The sequence below is a fragment of the Cebus imitator genome, unplaced genomic scaffold (assembly GCF_001604975.1).
Source record: "Cebus imitator isolate Cc_AM_T3 unplaced genomic scaffold, Cebus_imitator-1.0 Scaffold279, whole genome shotgun sequence".
NCBI lineage: Eukaryota > Metazoa > Chordata > Mammalia > Primates > Cebidae > Cebus > Cebus imitator.
This window is the reverse complement of record NW_016107594.1, coordinates 4,102,407-4,116,105: the sequence shown is the minus strand read 5'-3', so window position 1 is coordinate 4,116,105 and position 13,699 is coordinate 4,102,407. Positions and strand designations below refer to the sequence as shown.

Sequence of the window (13,699 nt, the reverse complement as noted above, 5' to 3'; positions counted from 1 at the left end):
TTTTTTTTCTGTCTTAACCATATTAAGCCTTCCAATCCATGAATATGGGATGTCTTTCCATTTATCTAGATTGTTACAATTTCTGGTCAACAATGCTTTACAGGTGTCAGCATTCAAATCTCATACTTTTTGTTAAAATTTAAAAGGATTTTTTTTAATGGGGCTTCAGATAGATTCCTTATGATGTATGATGGACCATGCCTTTCATACCATCATACAGTAAATACAGGAACAGGTTCAGTGTCTGTTTTTTACTATGATCCCTGGCCTATGTTTGCGCTTGTGTTTGACCAATGTTTTGACCAATGGCAGGGTTGGCTCCAGGGGCTCAGGGTCTGGGGGGCTTTAAGAGAATCAGGATGACCATGTGTCACATGGGGGACTGAGGAAGGGATGGCAGAGCAGAGGGAAAGACCAGGATGGCCAAGAAAGTCAGCATGAATCCAGTACCACCAAGGCTGTCTCACCATTTTCAACAAGTTACAGTTTCTGAGGAAATGTTGCTTACGTTTGACTACTTCAGGAAAAATACGCTATGGTAGAGTATGTCAGTTTTTATTTAGTGACTCACTCCATGGGCCACTTTATAAAGCGTTTATTGTTCTGTTTTTTTCTTGGTTTGTTTGGTTTTGGCTTTAAGTTCATCAGGCTTCCACTTCCAGCAGGGCAATTCTTTCTACGGTGGAGGGCAGCAGAGATATATACTGAGGGTCTCCCCCTCCCTTTCCTAAGCTGAAGAAAATGCAGGCAGATAAGGCTGGATCTGAGGAGCTTCAGACAGGGAGGAGGAACTGGTGTTCCTGGTGGGGAAGGGGTCCCCATTGCCTGCAGGCAGGGGAAGGGTGGGGAGGACCCCTGTGCATGGCCTCCTCCTCTCTCCTCTCACACTAGTGGCTGCCCTGAGTGAGCCATACGCTTTCCCCAAAGCTCTGGGCTGGGATCATCACTGAGGTGTGCAGGCAGCTGGCTGGCTCAGGTCACTGCCCAGTTTGGAGCTACTCGCTGGGTTTGCCCAGGAAGGTAGGGCTCCAAACACTGCCTTCCCATCCTTCAGTGACCAAGTGTGAGACGTGAGAATGCTGCCCATCCACCCTCAGTTTCCTTAGCCTGAAACAGGGTAAGATGCTCCTCCGTGAAGGCTGCCGGAGGGTTGGAGGGAACCTCCCGGGAAGAACCTCACAAGCACAATGTGTACCCTGTAAACATTAGCTGTATTCTTCACATTTTTATTCCTACACTAACAATATGCTTTTTAGAAGGAGTAGGCCAGACGTCCCATAAATGCAACAGTAAGATGTGCATTTACATTCTATTCTGAATTTGGGGAGACAGTTTTACATTCATGAATAATGACTATAATTGCTGTTTTCTCTTGCTTAATGACAAAAATGGTGTCGTGAAAAGCTGGAAGTTAGGAAACCAAGATGCTTTCTGCATTTTGTGTTTGCTACCTCATTTTCATAAAAAGAATTTACCAGCCCTAAGTATTTATTATACATTGTGCAGACCTAAAAAAACCAAAAACCTAGTGCGGTGCTCATTACACTTTCTAGTGTTGCCATTGTTTACAGCGCCTTGCTATTGTCGTTATTGTGATAATATTTTAATGTATGTTTCCATGCATCCATCAGGAAATTCAGTCCTGTACAGTGGAAATGAGAATGTGCTATCAACATGTGGCATAGTCAAATTTAATTCATTTCGGTTAAATTTTATCTTTTATGCTGTTCTTTTAAGGAGCCACATTCATAACATAGCTTCTAGGCTAAACATTGGACAGAAATAGATACGTGAGTGGGGCATTAATGGGCTCGCTTTTTAATATGAAGGGAGATTAGAATTGTATTAAATTACATGTTAATGGGAAAACAAAGCAAAAGACAACAGGATGACATGCTGCTATAAAGTCTGGATTACAGCACATCGTTTTGCAATTTAGCAGTTGAATATTGAATTTCATTTGAAAACTTGCTTTTAATGATATTAAAATAATACCTAAATATTACCCCAATATATTAAAGTGCTTTCGTTATAATTTAACAATTTGAGAAAGGAAGACGCCACTGGCCCTTTCCGCGTAGGCGCTGCTGCGAGACGGCGTAGGCACCTGAATATAACACAGCGAGCCTCGCTTTGAAGTTAAAGGATCTGTTTATTCTTGAATTGGAGGCTGTTTACTGTGAGAAGACGCAGGAGAGACCCCTCTGCTGCCCTCCGTGGGAGAAACAGCCCCACACCTTGCTGTCAGTCTCTGGGGACCCCTTGGGAAATCTTTCCATTCCCTTCTTCTGCATTCACTCCTGGGTGTGAGAAGCTGGTCCCTGATTTCCCAGGGACCCATGAAATCACATCCTTTCCTTATCCCATGTTTTCATAGCCATGCTGGCCTGGACGGCTGGCAGCCCTGGATCCTGAAATTGAAACTGGGGATGTTGTGAGGCCATACCTAGGACTAGTCACTTGGTAAACGTTCTCAGCCGGGTATGTTTTTTTTTCTTGCCTTGGTTACCTGGAGGGCTGTGTTGGACACGATGGGAAAAGTCTCACTCCCCATCTCTCTGCTTGCTTTCCTTGGTGTCCGTGTTGCTCTGGGAGTCAGAGCAGGTGGCTCTCCGAGGGCAGGGTGTGCCGGACTCACCACAGGACTGCAGGTAGGGGTGCATCTCAGGCCGCGGGGTGACGGTGAGAGAGGAACAAGGGGGAGAGACGCTCATGGCGATGGGGGAGTGGGCAGGCAGGAAATCGTTGTGGGATCCGAGGCTTGGAGGTGGCCCAGGGCAGGGGGGTGTTGGACAAATGTGTGGGGGATCGTTTCCTTCCTGAGGAGATGGCCATGCTCAGCCCCTCAAAGAGGCCACTTCTAACTCCTGTCCGGGTCTTTGGCCTCGAGGACAGCACACAGCAAAGTCCAGCAGTGTGGAGCTGGGTCTTGGAATCAATACAGGGACTGCGTCCAGGCCTGGGAGCAGAGGCCGGCAGAACCCGGGCAGTGACATCTAGAAATGATGGCAGCTGGGTGCGGTTAAGGCCCAGCAGACCCAGAGGGACGTGCAGACCATGGGGCAGAGGGAGGCTCGTCGGCTCCTCCAGTTATCACAGAGCTCGGGTGTCTGGTCGGGGGCTGGCACTGCTCCGGGGTGGCCCACAGCTGTCACAAGCCAGGTGGCTGTGCCTGCAGAGAGCTCGCTGTCCTAGACATGGCCTTGAGTAACAGGCCAAGGAGACTCACCTGAAAGTTAGTGGATGGGCACAGGTGCATTTGATGGGTGGAGGTAGGGGGAAAGAGGGTCAGAGGAGGAGGCCATTGTGATGGTTCTGGTGTCAAGCATGAGGGTCTGGGGCAGGAGGGGACTGAGATGGAGGCAGGTGTGGGGTTGAGGGGCGCTGCCAGGAGGAGGAAGGTGTGGGTGCAGAGGCCGGGGAGCAACAGGCCAGGAGCTGTCAGATCCTCCTTCTCTGCGGGTCACTTTGGCACCCAGCTGTCTTCCCAGGGACAGGAAAGAGCAAGGTATCTGCCCCTCAGCAGCTCAGTGGCCTTAAGACTGGCCATGCTGTGTTGTAGCCATAGCCTCTGTCCTCCAGGATGCAGAAGGGCACGGGGAGGAGTTGGGTGGGAAGGGGCAGAGCCTGGCCTCTGGGGAAGGAGACACAGCTGCCCCCACGAAGATGGGGCCTCGAGAAAGCCCCTCCCATGCTCACTAGCCTGTGAGGATGTGGATTGAACAATTTCACAATTAATATGTGTGTGTGTGTGTGTGTGTGTGTGATGCGTGAGCTTACTAGACAATATCACCCATCAAGTACCAGATGCTGTTTTTAAAACTTCTTAAGCTGTACCACAAAACAGAAATCTAAGTGAAACACAACTATGCCTTCCCCTCAAATTGTTAATTTCCTTTAATAGCACAAAATCCGGCTGTCAAGAGACCTGTTGGATCCACTAGATGCTAACTCTTGGTCATTAACCATTTGGGAACTCAGAGTTTCCTCTCTGCTCCTCACACTTTGTGATATAAAAACAACTGCCCGGCCAGACACGGAGGCTCACGCCTGTAATCCCAGCAATTTGGGAGGCTTAGGCGGTGGATCACCTGAGGTCAGGAGTTCGAACCAGCCTGACCAATATGGCAAAACTTCATCTCTATTAAAAATACAAAATTAGCTGGGCATGGTGGTGTGTGCCTGTAATCCCAGCCACTCGGGAGGCTGAGGCAGGAGAATTGCTTGAACTCGGGAGACAGGGGTTGCAGTGAGCAGAGATTATGTCACTGCTCTCCAGCCTGTGTGACAAGGTGAGACTCTGTCTCACAAAAACAAACAAAAAACCAAAATTAGTCGGGCGTGGTGGCGGGTGCCTGTAATCCCAGCACTTTGGGAGGATGACGGGGGCGGATCACCTGAGGTCAGGAGTTTGAAACCATCCTGACCAACATGGCAAAACCCCGTCTCTACTAAAAATACAAAATTAGCCAGGTGTGGTGGCACATACCTGTAATCTCAGCTACTCGGGAGGCTGAGGCAAGAGAATCGCTTGAACCCGGAAGGCAGCGGTTGCAGTGAGCTGAGATCATGCCACTGCACTCCAGCCTGGGCGACAGCGACACTGGGTCTCAGAAAAACAAGCAAAACTGCCCTCTCGAGTACCCAGGCCAGAAATGGACCCTGACCATCCTGACAACCCAGTCCACGGTGGGGGTCACGTATTCCACCTGCTCGCACCGGGGGTCCCCGCCCGCGCTCCCGCTCCCGGGTGCTGAGTGACGTTTCTGTGTTTCCCCGCAGACCCGCAGTACTCATGGTCGCCCACGCAGCACTTCAATGAGGAGCGCTACTCCCCGGCGCCCAGGAGCATGAAGGGCCTCTCCGGAAGCCGGACGCAGCCGCCGCTGTGCTCGGGGCACACGTGCGGCCTGGCGCCCCCCGAGGACTGCGAGCACCTGCACCACGCGCCCGAGGCGCGGCCGCCCTACCTGCTGAGCGCCGCGGACAGCTGCCCCGGGGGGCGCCACCGCTGCTCGCCGCGCAGCTCGGTGCACTCGGAGTGCGTCCTGATGCCGGTGGCGCTGGGTGACCACGTGTCCAGCAGCACGTTCCCGCGCATGCACTACAGCTCGCACTACGACGCGCGCGACGACGGCGCGGCGCCGCGCGTGGGCGCCAAGATCAACCGCATCCCCGCCAACCTGCTGGACCAGTTCGAGAAGCAGCTGCCGCTGCACCGGGACGGCTTCCACACGCTGCAGTACCAGCGCGCGTCCGCGGCCGAGCAGCGCAGCGAGAGCCCGGGGCGCATCCGCCACCTGGTGCACTCGGTGCAGAAGCTCTTCACCAAGTCGCACTCGCTGGAGGGCTCCTCCAAGGGCAACGCCAACGGGGCCAAGGCGGACGGCCGCGCCGACGAGCCGCACCACGGCCACCACGCCAAGCACGGCAAGAGGAGCAAGAGCAAGGAGCGCAAGCCGGAGGGCAAGCCGCGGCCCGGCATGAGCAGCTGGTGGAGCTCGGATGACAACCTGGACAGCGACAGCACCTACCGGCCGCCCAGCGTGCTCAACCGGCACCACCTGGGCCCCGCGGCCCACGGCTACCCCGACGCCCTGCAGAGCCCCTTCGGGGACCTCTCACTCAAGACCTCCAAGAGCAACAACGACGTCAAGTGCTCAGCCTGCGAGGGGCTGGCGCTGACGCCGGACGCCAAGTACCTGAAGCGCAGCTCCTGGTCCACGCTGACGGTCAGCCAGGCCAAGGAGGCCTACCGCAAGAGCTCGCTGAACCTGGACAAGCCGCTGCTGCACCAGGACGCCAAGCCCGCCCTGAGGCCGTGCCACTACCTCCAGGTAAGCAGACTCCGGGAACAGCAGGTGCTGTGGTCATTATTCCCCTTCTAATTGACAGGTAACAACCGCATAAGTGTGGGGAGTGCCACGGGATGCTCTGAGCTACTACACACTCTGGGACAGCTCCGCTGAGCTGCTCACGTACCCACTGCCTTAGGTACACCATCTGTCGTGGTGGGAACACGTAAAGCCCACTCTGGGTGATTTCCAAGTATGCAGTGCAGGGCTAACTGTGCTTGTCCTGCTGGCCAGTCGGTCTCTTGAGCTGGCCCCTCCTTGCTGGAATTTTGTCCTTTCACCAACATCTCCCAATTCCTCCCCATCCCCAGTCCCTCCGGTGACCACGGTTCTACTCTCTGCCTCTGTGAGTTCAGCTGTTTCAGATACCACCCTTGAGAGCGACCACGCGGCCTCTGCCTGTGTGCGCCAGGCTCATCCGGCTTTCTTTCCTCGGTGTCTCCCGGCTCATCCATGTTGTGGAGAAGGGCAGGTTTCCTTCTTTCACAGGCTGAGTAGCGTCCGGTGTGTGTGTACCGCATCTTCTTTATCCGTCATTTGCCGGTAGACCTGAGGGTTGACCACACGACAAGGCCTTGTGTGCAGGCCTGCAGGGATGGTGAGACGCCTCTGGGCAGCTGTCATGCGTGACTCTGGCTCACTCTGGGAGCCTCTGGAGATCCCAATTCCTCCTTGGAACCACCCCTCTAAGCACAGTGGGCCATTTTTTAAATGCCTCTAAGGCTGGAGGGTTTAACAACCACAACAAACATAGACTAGCCGGTGTGCACGGTTTCCATGCGAAAGCTGACGGTCAGCCTCATGGAAATGGGCCCGTGACATTTGGGAGTTCACGCCCTGCACCTGACCACAGCCTCTTTAAGCTGTAAAAGGCCTCTGTGTCTCTGGGGTGTGGATTTAGTGAATTTACCAAAGGCAAAAGCAAATTAAAGAAGGTAGATTCCTAGAGCTAGCATATTGCAGAATTATCTATTTTATGTGGATTTCCTTCTCTGCCTTTGAATTGAGTTTACTGGGGAAGCCCTCTGGGAGGGACACACTACTGCTGAGGATGCCGCTGAGTAACTTCTGTCAGCCGATAGCGCTGTTAACAAAACATGCATGCACGTACTTGGCATGCATGTCCTAAATCCCAGATCACTCCTGCTTGCCTAGTGCGGCAACTGTGGGCCGCGCATCAGGTTAGAGACAGACGTCTTCCAGGAGTAATGGGCCATTGGCGGCTGAGCTGACAGCGAGTCAGCTAATGGGGCGGGGCCAGCAAGCGCCGTGAGTCTTCCTAGGAGCCGTAGTGGCAAATGCTTCCACCGGCACCATCGCCGTCGGCTCCAGCATCCATGTCTCAGCAGCTCGGATTTGAAAGGAAATGCTAACCACATTGCCTTTGCCGGCAGATTTATTCAGAGACAAAATGGCAGCTGTATAAATGTTATTTTATAGCAAAGGAAGAGGCTTATATTTTGTTTGCCTTTGGCAAACCCTAATCATATCCCAGGGTAACAGTTGTGTCTGCCTGTTTAGAGAAGCAGGGTATTTAGAATCAGGGTTCACTCTGCCCTGTCTCCTCATTGTCACAGATACACGGCTCTCTTGTTTTTGTCTGCGCCTGGGGTGGATAGCCAGTATTTCCTGAGCGAGCACTTCAGGACCTTCAGGATGCTGTCACAGCCTCCAGGTTTTGCCCCAGGGTCCCCTGCCTCCAGCCCCTCCACTTTCCACCCACCCCTCCAGCTGCACCTTCTCCACAGGCCCTGTGCCCCTCGGACCTGCCTTCTCCCAGGAGCTTCTCCCACACACCTCCTCCCTGGAATACGATACTCTCCACCTGCAGCAGCGACTCCATGGTCTAGGTGTGGGGAATATCAGTCATCTGCAAAGGCGAACTGAGACAGAGTGAACCTGCGCACCACCAGCCCTTTCAGAAGCCATCACTCCAAGACTCATCTCATCCATCTGCACTGACGCCGCCTTCCCCTCAGGCTCCACCAGAACAAATCCCATATGACATACAGATACAACTGTCAATATGCCCGTGCTGATCTCCCAAAGATCCACACTGAACGATGAGGACGCCTTCTTTGGAAACATAACCAGCTGCGTTATCAGACATTGAAAACAATAGCTCATCAGTATTTCCGAATATCAGCCTGGTCAGGGTCACATTTCCCTGAGGGTCACTGTCTCTTTTTGGCTTTTATTTAAATCAGGATCCAGAGAAGAGGCCACGTGGCAGCTGAGTGATTAGCCTCTTCATCTCATGCAGCCTGTAGGTTCCTCCTCTCTTCCTCCCCCTGGATGTTTTTCGCTTGTTTTTTTGTTTGTTTGTTTGTTTGTTTGGAACCAGCTGGTTGGTCTGATTGCCTCTGTCAGAGCTCCATGCCATGGTGTCATTTCAGACCCTCTGGCCCTGTTGTTCTCCAGGTCCACAGCTGGCCACCCACTCCTGGACGTCCCTGCCCCGAGACCTCTCCCCATACATGTATGAGACATTCCTCAGGCATGTTTCCTGGCAAGCCTGTAGGAACCTTGAGGGCAGAGGCCAGGTCAGACCTCCCCTTTTCCCTTTTCCAGGGTCCCCCCACAACTCTGCCAAGCATTGGAGAGCCAGCAGGGTGGGGAGCACCATGGGTCAGGCCAAGCTGTTGCCCCAGCAAAGGCATGCAAAACCTGATGTCTTTTTATAGTAACATGTAGACAATGACAGGCTGTGATGTGACCCTGGGGAAAGGTGTGACTCTGTGGGACACAACATGGAGGTGAAATCCCCCTGGGATTCAGTGACGTGGCTACAAGACAGAGACGGGACAGGGAGGAGAAAGGGACCACCAGACCCCACACCCACCAGGAGACGGGACAGGGAGGAGAATGCGGCCATCAGGCCCCACACCCACCGGGGCTTCCTGCCTGAAAACGGCTCCGTCTGCTTCTCTGTGGGGGACGCTGGCCCTGCGTGGTTCTCCTTGCGCACAACACCTACTGTGGCCACCGGCCTCCAGCTCATGTCCGCTCAGATGACACATCCTCGGACACTTAACCCAGAGCGTCATCGCACCGACGCTGGGAAGTACTGCCTAGAGGATGGGAGGGTGTCCCCAGGGAACAGCCTCGGCTCTCACGGGTGCTCCCGTTCACAAGGGCGCTTTCCTGCAGTAGCAAGCTCCCCCCATTGCCACATCCACCTCCCAGTGAAACCACCTTTCGGGGACGCCACTCTGTGACTTGTCTCCCCCCCTCACTGTCCCCGAGTGGTCACCGCAGGACCCCTCGAGGAAAGATCTATGAAGGTGAATATCAGAGCGGCCTGCACACCTCCTCGGGCTACTTTTGTCCTAGGACTGGGCTGTATAGACGTCCAGCGTTTTCAAAGACACCTGCGCGGGGCCGTCCCTTCCTGCTGACTGCAGTAAACTTTCTGGTGGAAAACTGCAGGTTTCTGGGTCTTCACAAACCCAGATTCCATTTCACAGCCAGGAAATAGGGATGTTGAAGGAATTTGTCTGTGGGTCCTGGTGTGGATAAGATTTGAAAGAATAAGAAGAAAAAAATAAATATTTGTCAGTTGTATTCCTGCACGCTAGGAAGACTTGCAACTGACGGTCAGGAGCGCTTTTTATTTTCCCCCTTGGTTTGTACAGAGCATGTGCTTAACATTAGAGGAAGATTTTTTTCTTGTTTTTAAGTAGGGAGAGGGGGTCCCTGCTGCCTCCCACAGAAGACCCAGTCAGCCACTCCAGCCCTCAGCCTCTGTCCCTGCCTCCTTCCCTCCTGTGTTTGGGGCCTCCGCTCAGTGGCCTCCAGCCCCCCGCCCCCGCCTGTGCTCCTGGTTTTCTCCCCTTCCGGTGTCCTCCGGCCTGGCATGGCCTAGCCGCAGCCCTGGCCCCCCTGGGAGGAGGCTCAGATCCTCCATTTTATTTGGCGTGTCCAGCTGTGTTCACAGCAACTAGTTAGGCCTCGGCTTTGACGTGTCAGGCTTTTTACATGTTCACGTCTCAGAAGCAAACAGCAGAAAAGCACACAGAGGGAAGGGGTGGAATGAACGCGTGGAGCCATGAACATTCCCCGCCAGCGCGTGAAGTGTTTGAGCCCTCTGCAGCCGGCTCCAGGGCCGAGTGCTGACCCCTTCTGCGCAGCCGTTCCTCCAAAGGACGTCGCTCTGTTTTGTAGGTTGTGCCTGGCTTTCAGGTTCAGCTACTACCTTTGTGAAGTTTCCAATGAGGTACAAAAACACGGCTTAAAGTCCTGTCTCTCAGGTCAACAGGTCGTCCTTGTGTATAGTTTAGAAAAATCATCCGTCTTTTACGAAACGGAGCCAGATTCCCATTTCTTGTCTCTACAGTAAGCATGCAAAAGGCTTGTCACAGGGCCGGGTGCGGTGGCTAATGCCTGTAATCCCAGCACTTTGGGTGGCTGAGGCAGGCAGGCCACCTGAGGTCAGGAGTTCAAGACCAACCAGACCAAAATGGTGAAACCCATCTCTACTAAAAATACAAAAATTAGCCGGCTGTGGTGACAGGTGCCTGTAATCCCAGCTACTCTGGAGGCGGAGGCCTGAGAATTGCTTGAACCCGGGAGGCGGAGGTTGCAGTGAGCCAAGATTGCACCACTGCTCTCTAGCCTGGGCAACAGAGCAAGACTCCGTCTCAAAAAAAATAAACATAAATAAATAAATGGCTTGCCATGGAATGTTTTCCATTTATTGCTGGCTGTTTGCTTCCTTCCGCCTGGTCTGGAGTAGAACCTGAGTCCCGTTGGAGATTGGATGGCCTGGGACAGCCTGGGCCACCTGTGTCCCTCCTGCCACAGGGCCACCTCCACATGCCGCTTGACCCCTCCCTGCTTGTTTCTTCACGCCCTCAGCTTGGCCTCCACCTTGGCCTTTATCGAGGGCCCCTCTGCTTACCACCTGTCTCCCGGGCCTGGGGCCTGTCTTTGTCCCGCTCTGCCTCTGTATCTAGGAGGGTCCAACACACTCAGTAATGGTCAGCGAGGGGGCACCTGTGTCCCGCAGTGTTCAGAAGATGCAGGCTCCAGCAGAAGGGTCTTTCCGGGCATCAAGGTGTCCCATGGTCCAGCACGTGGCGAGCAGGGAGGACCCACGCGCCCCAGCCCTGCCACCCTCACAGCATCCCCACCCCCTCAGGAAGGCTGGAGTTGTGGCTCATGGGGTGCTTTGAACTCCAGAAAACCAATAGTTCTGACAAGCTTCTCAGAAAACTTCTCTGCATTTGTAGTTTTGGGGCACGAGTGAGAAAGGAGACGGTTGTGGTTGGCTTCTATCCTCAGTGATGTGAGTGCTCTGCGGAACAGAAGAGCCGGACTGGCTGGCCTTGCTCCGCTTAATACATGTTTGCAATTTGAAAGGCAGGCTTTTGTTTTAAATGGCTCCTGGAATAGATCTTGGGCCGTGAATGGATAGGAAGGTTGGGGTGTGATCACGCCTCACTTCCTACCCCGCAGTGGAACAGCAGGTCCAGGAAGAGCTTCTCATCCCTTTTTAGGCCGCTCCGGACACAGACCCACAGCCCTGCATTCCTGCCCCAGCCCCTTGAGCTCCTGGTCTGGATCCGTCCTGCACTGACACCTGCCCACCAGTTTCCCCATCTTTCCGCTATGAGTCCTGAAACGTCTCCTTTAGACCAGGCGGTGGACTCTGCTTCCAGCAGCAGGAGCCACTGTGTGCCCACGTCCCACACTCTGTTCCGCATCCTGTGGGCCAGGCTGCCTCGTTTCCTGACTGCAAGCCCGTGTTGTGAGGGGCTCCTCCACGGCTGTCCTCCCTCTGGGCCCTCCCTCCCCACAGTGGCCTCTAATGCCGCGGAATCAGCATTGAGAAATGTTACACAGGGCTTGGCTGGATCTCCGTGGCACTCGCCAAGTCTGTTCCTGTCATCAGGGACCGTCTGCAGGAGTGCGGGAGCTGTGCCTGTGCCTTCAGGCCTCTGGGATAACCTGAGGCCACTCACTGTCTCCCCGGCCGCACTCCATCTGCACCCCACCCCCGTTGTCCTGGGACTCGGCCTGTCATCGCTGGAAGCAGCTTGGCGCCAGGCGGGCAGGGAGGTCGCTGTGCTGTGTCACGTTTCAGTGATGTCATCTCAGGACCCACCACGCTCGTCCCCGTGACAGACATGCTAGCAGTATTTGTGGAAGCGCTGATGGATGTTGCTGAAGGATGTCTGGTTTCGCTTATTGGCCGGCCTTCTGCCTCACTGACCCCGCATGCCTCAGTCTGTGGCGAGATTCAAGATAGTGTTCCAAAGAGCACGTAGGAAATCATAACTCATGTGGACCTGGAACACTGGGTGGGTACGTGCACTCTTTTATCCAAGTTTACCAGGCTAGAATGACACAGCCTCCGTGTGGCGTCCACACGTCCGTGGCCCTGGAGGGGCGGATGTGGCGTCCACGCATCCTTGGTCCTAGAGGGGCGAGTATGGCGTCCACGTGTCCTTGGCCCTGGAGGGGTGAGTGTGACATTCATGCATCCTGGGGGCTCCCAGGTGAGTCGGTTATGCTGAGTATGCAGCACCTCCGTTGGTGGCCTCCTGGTATCTGTGAGCTTGTGGCTTCCATCCCTAGTATCAGCATTAGGGTGAGAGGGGCTGGGCGGGGCTGAGGGGCCCAGTACATGTGTGGAGTCGCAGGCGGGTTTGATGGGGGTTTTGTAGACTCAGCTGTGGTGTGGCCCACAGGTTTGGAGACAGCCATAGGAAAGACAGTTCAAAAGTCACAGTCCCAGAGGATGGTCAGTCCACGCCCCAGACCCCGGGGACGCACGTGTGGGTCGGGAGGCAGGGGCGGAGGGAAGCATGGGCAGTAGCCTTGCCTTGGTGTCCCAGAAGGAGGGGTGAGACAGGGCAGGCAGGCTCAGGACCCACCAGGCAAGGTCAGTTCAGTGGCTCCAGGCAGAGCACTGTCTTTCCAAAGTCAGTTGGGGTGAGGTGGGGAGCACACAGGGGCGGGGTTGGGCCCTGGGGGTTGGTTTGCCTGTAAAAAGCATGATCACAGGGACTGGTCAGACCTGCGTAAGGCCACCCTCCATTCAGGGCCAGCGAGGCCCAGACATCAGAACCTTGGAACACAGCACTAATGGTAGGTTTATGCCCAAGGAGCACTGGGGTGTCCATGTGGAGGAGGAAGGGCAGCTCACAAGGAGACACTGAGGCAGACTGAGGCACAGCATGCTGAGTGGGAGAAGAACCAGACCTGAGGTGGCGAGCAGCTCAGCTTGAGAGGAGGCGTCTGAGCTCACGCTGGGTGTGGGCTGTGCACTCCTTCCCCATCAGCCCGTCCTCTCAGGCCCCCGTGAAGGAGAAGCTGTGTGACCTCAGCACGCTCACGTGGGGTGCATGGGGCCTTCACAGCTGCCTTGCTTGCTGGCTTTGACCCCCTGGCCACTTCCAGGCCCCTGAGCATCTGCAGCCACTGCCGAAGCTCTGCCAGGAACGTGGTTGGGCAGCGTGGACCTGGCCTGCAGGCGGCCCCACTCCTATTCCAGCACCACTACTAAGGCTCTGCCGGGAACGTGGTCAGGTGGCGTGGACCTGGCCTGCAGGTGGCAGCCCTCCTGCTTCAGCGCCAACACCAAGGCTTTGCCAGGAACGTGGTCAGGCGGCGTGGACCTGGCCTGCAGGTGGCAGCCCTCCTGCTCCAGCGCCAACGCCAAGGCTCTGCCGGGAATGTGGTCACGTGCCGTGGACCTGGCCTGCAGGTGGCAGCCCTCCTGCTCCAGCGCCAATGCCAAGGCTTTGCCGGGAACGTGGTCAGGCGGCGTGGACCTGGCCTGCAGGTGGCAGCCCTCCTGCTCCAGCGCCAGTGCCAAGGCTCTGCCGGGAACGTGGTCA

The 13,699-nt window shown here is 55.1% G+C and overlaps 1 protein-coding gene across 1 annotated transcript in view; it reads left to right on the top strand.

The window, feature by feature from the left end:
- The window catches only part of DLGAP2 (DLG associated protein 2), a 167,618-nt gene that overhangs the window by 40,242 nt on the left and 113,677 nt on the right, over positions 1-13,699 (top strand). Inside the window, exon 2 of the mRNA XM_017501136.2 lies at positions 4,783-5,837. Within this exon, the coding sequence (XP_017356625.2) occupies positions 4,851-5,837 (987 nt within the window). The 5' untranslated portion in view covers positions 4,783-4,850. The remainder of the gene's footprint in view (positions 1-4,782; positions 5,838-13,699) is intronic.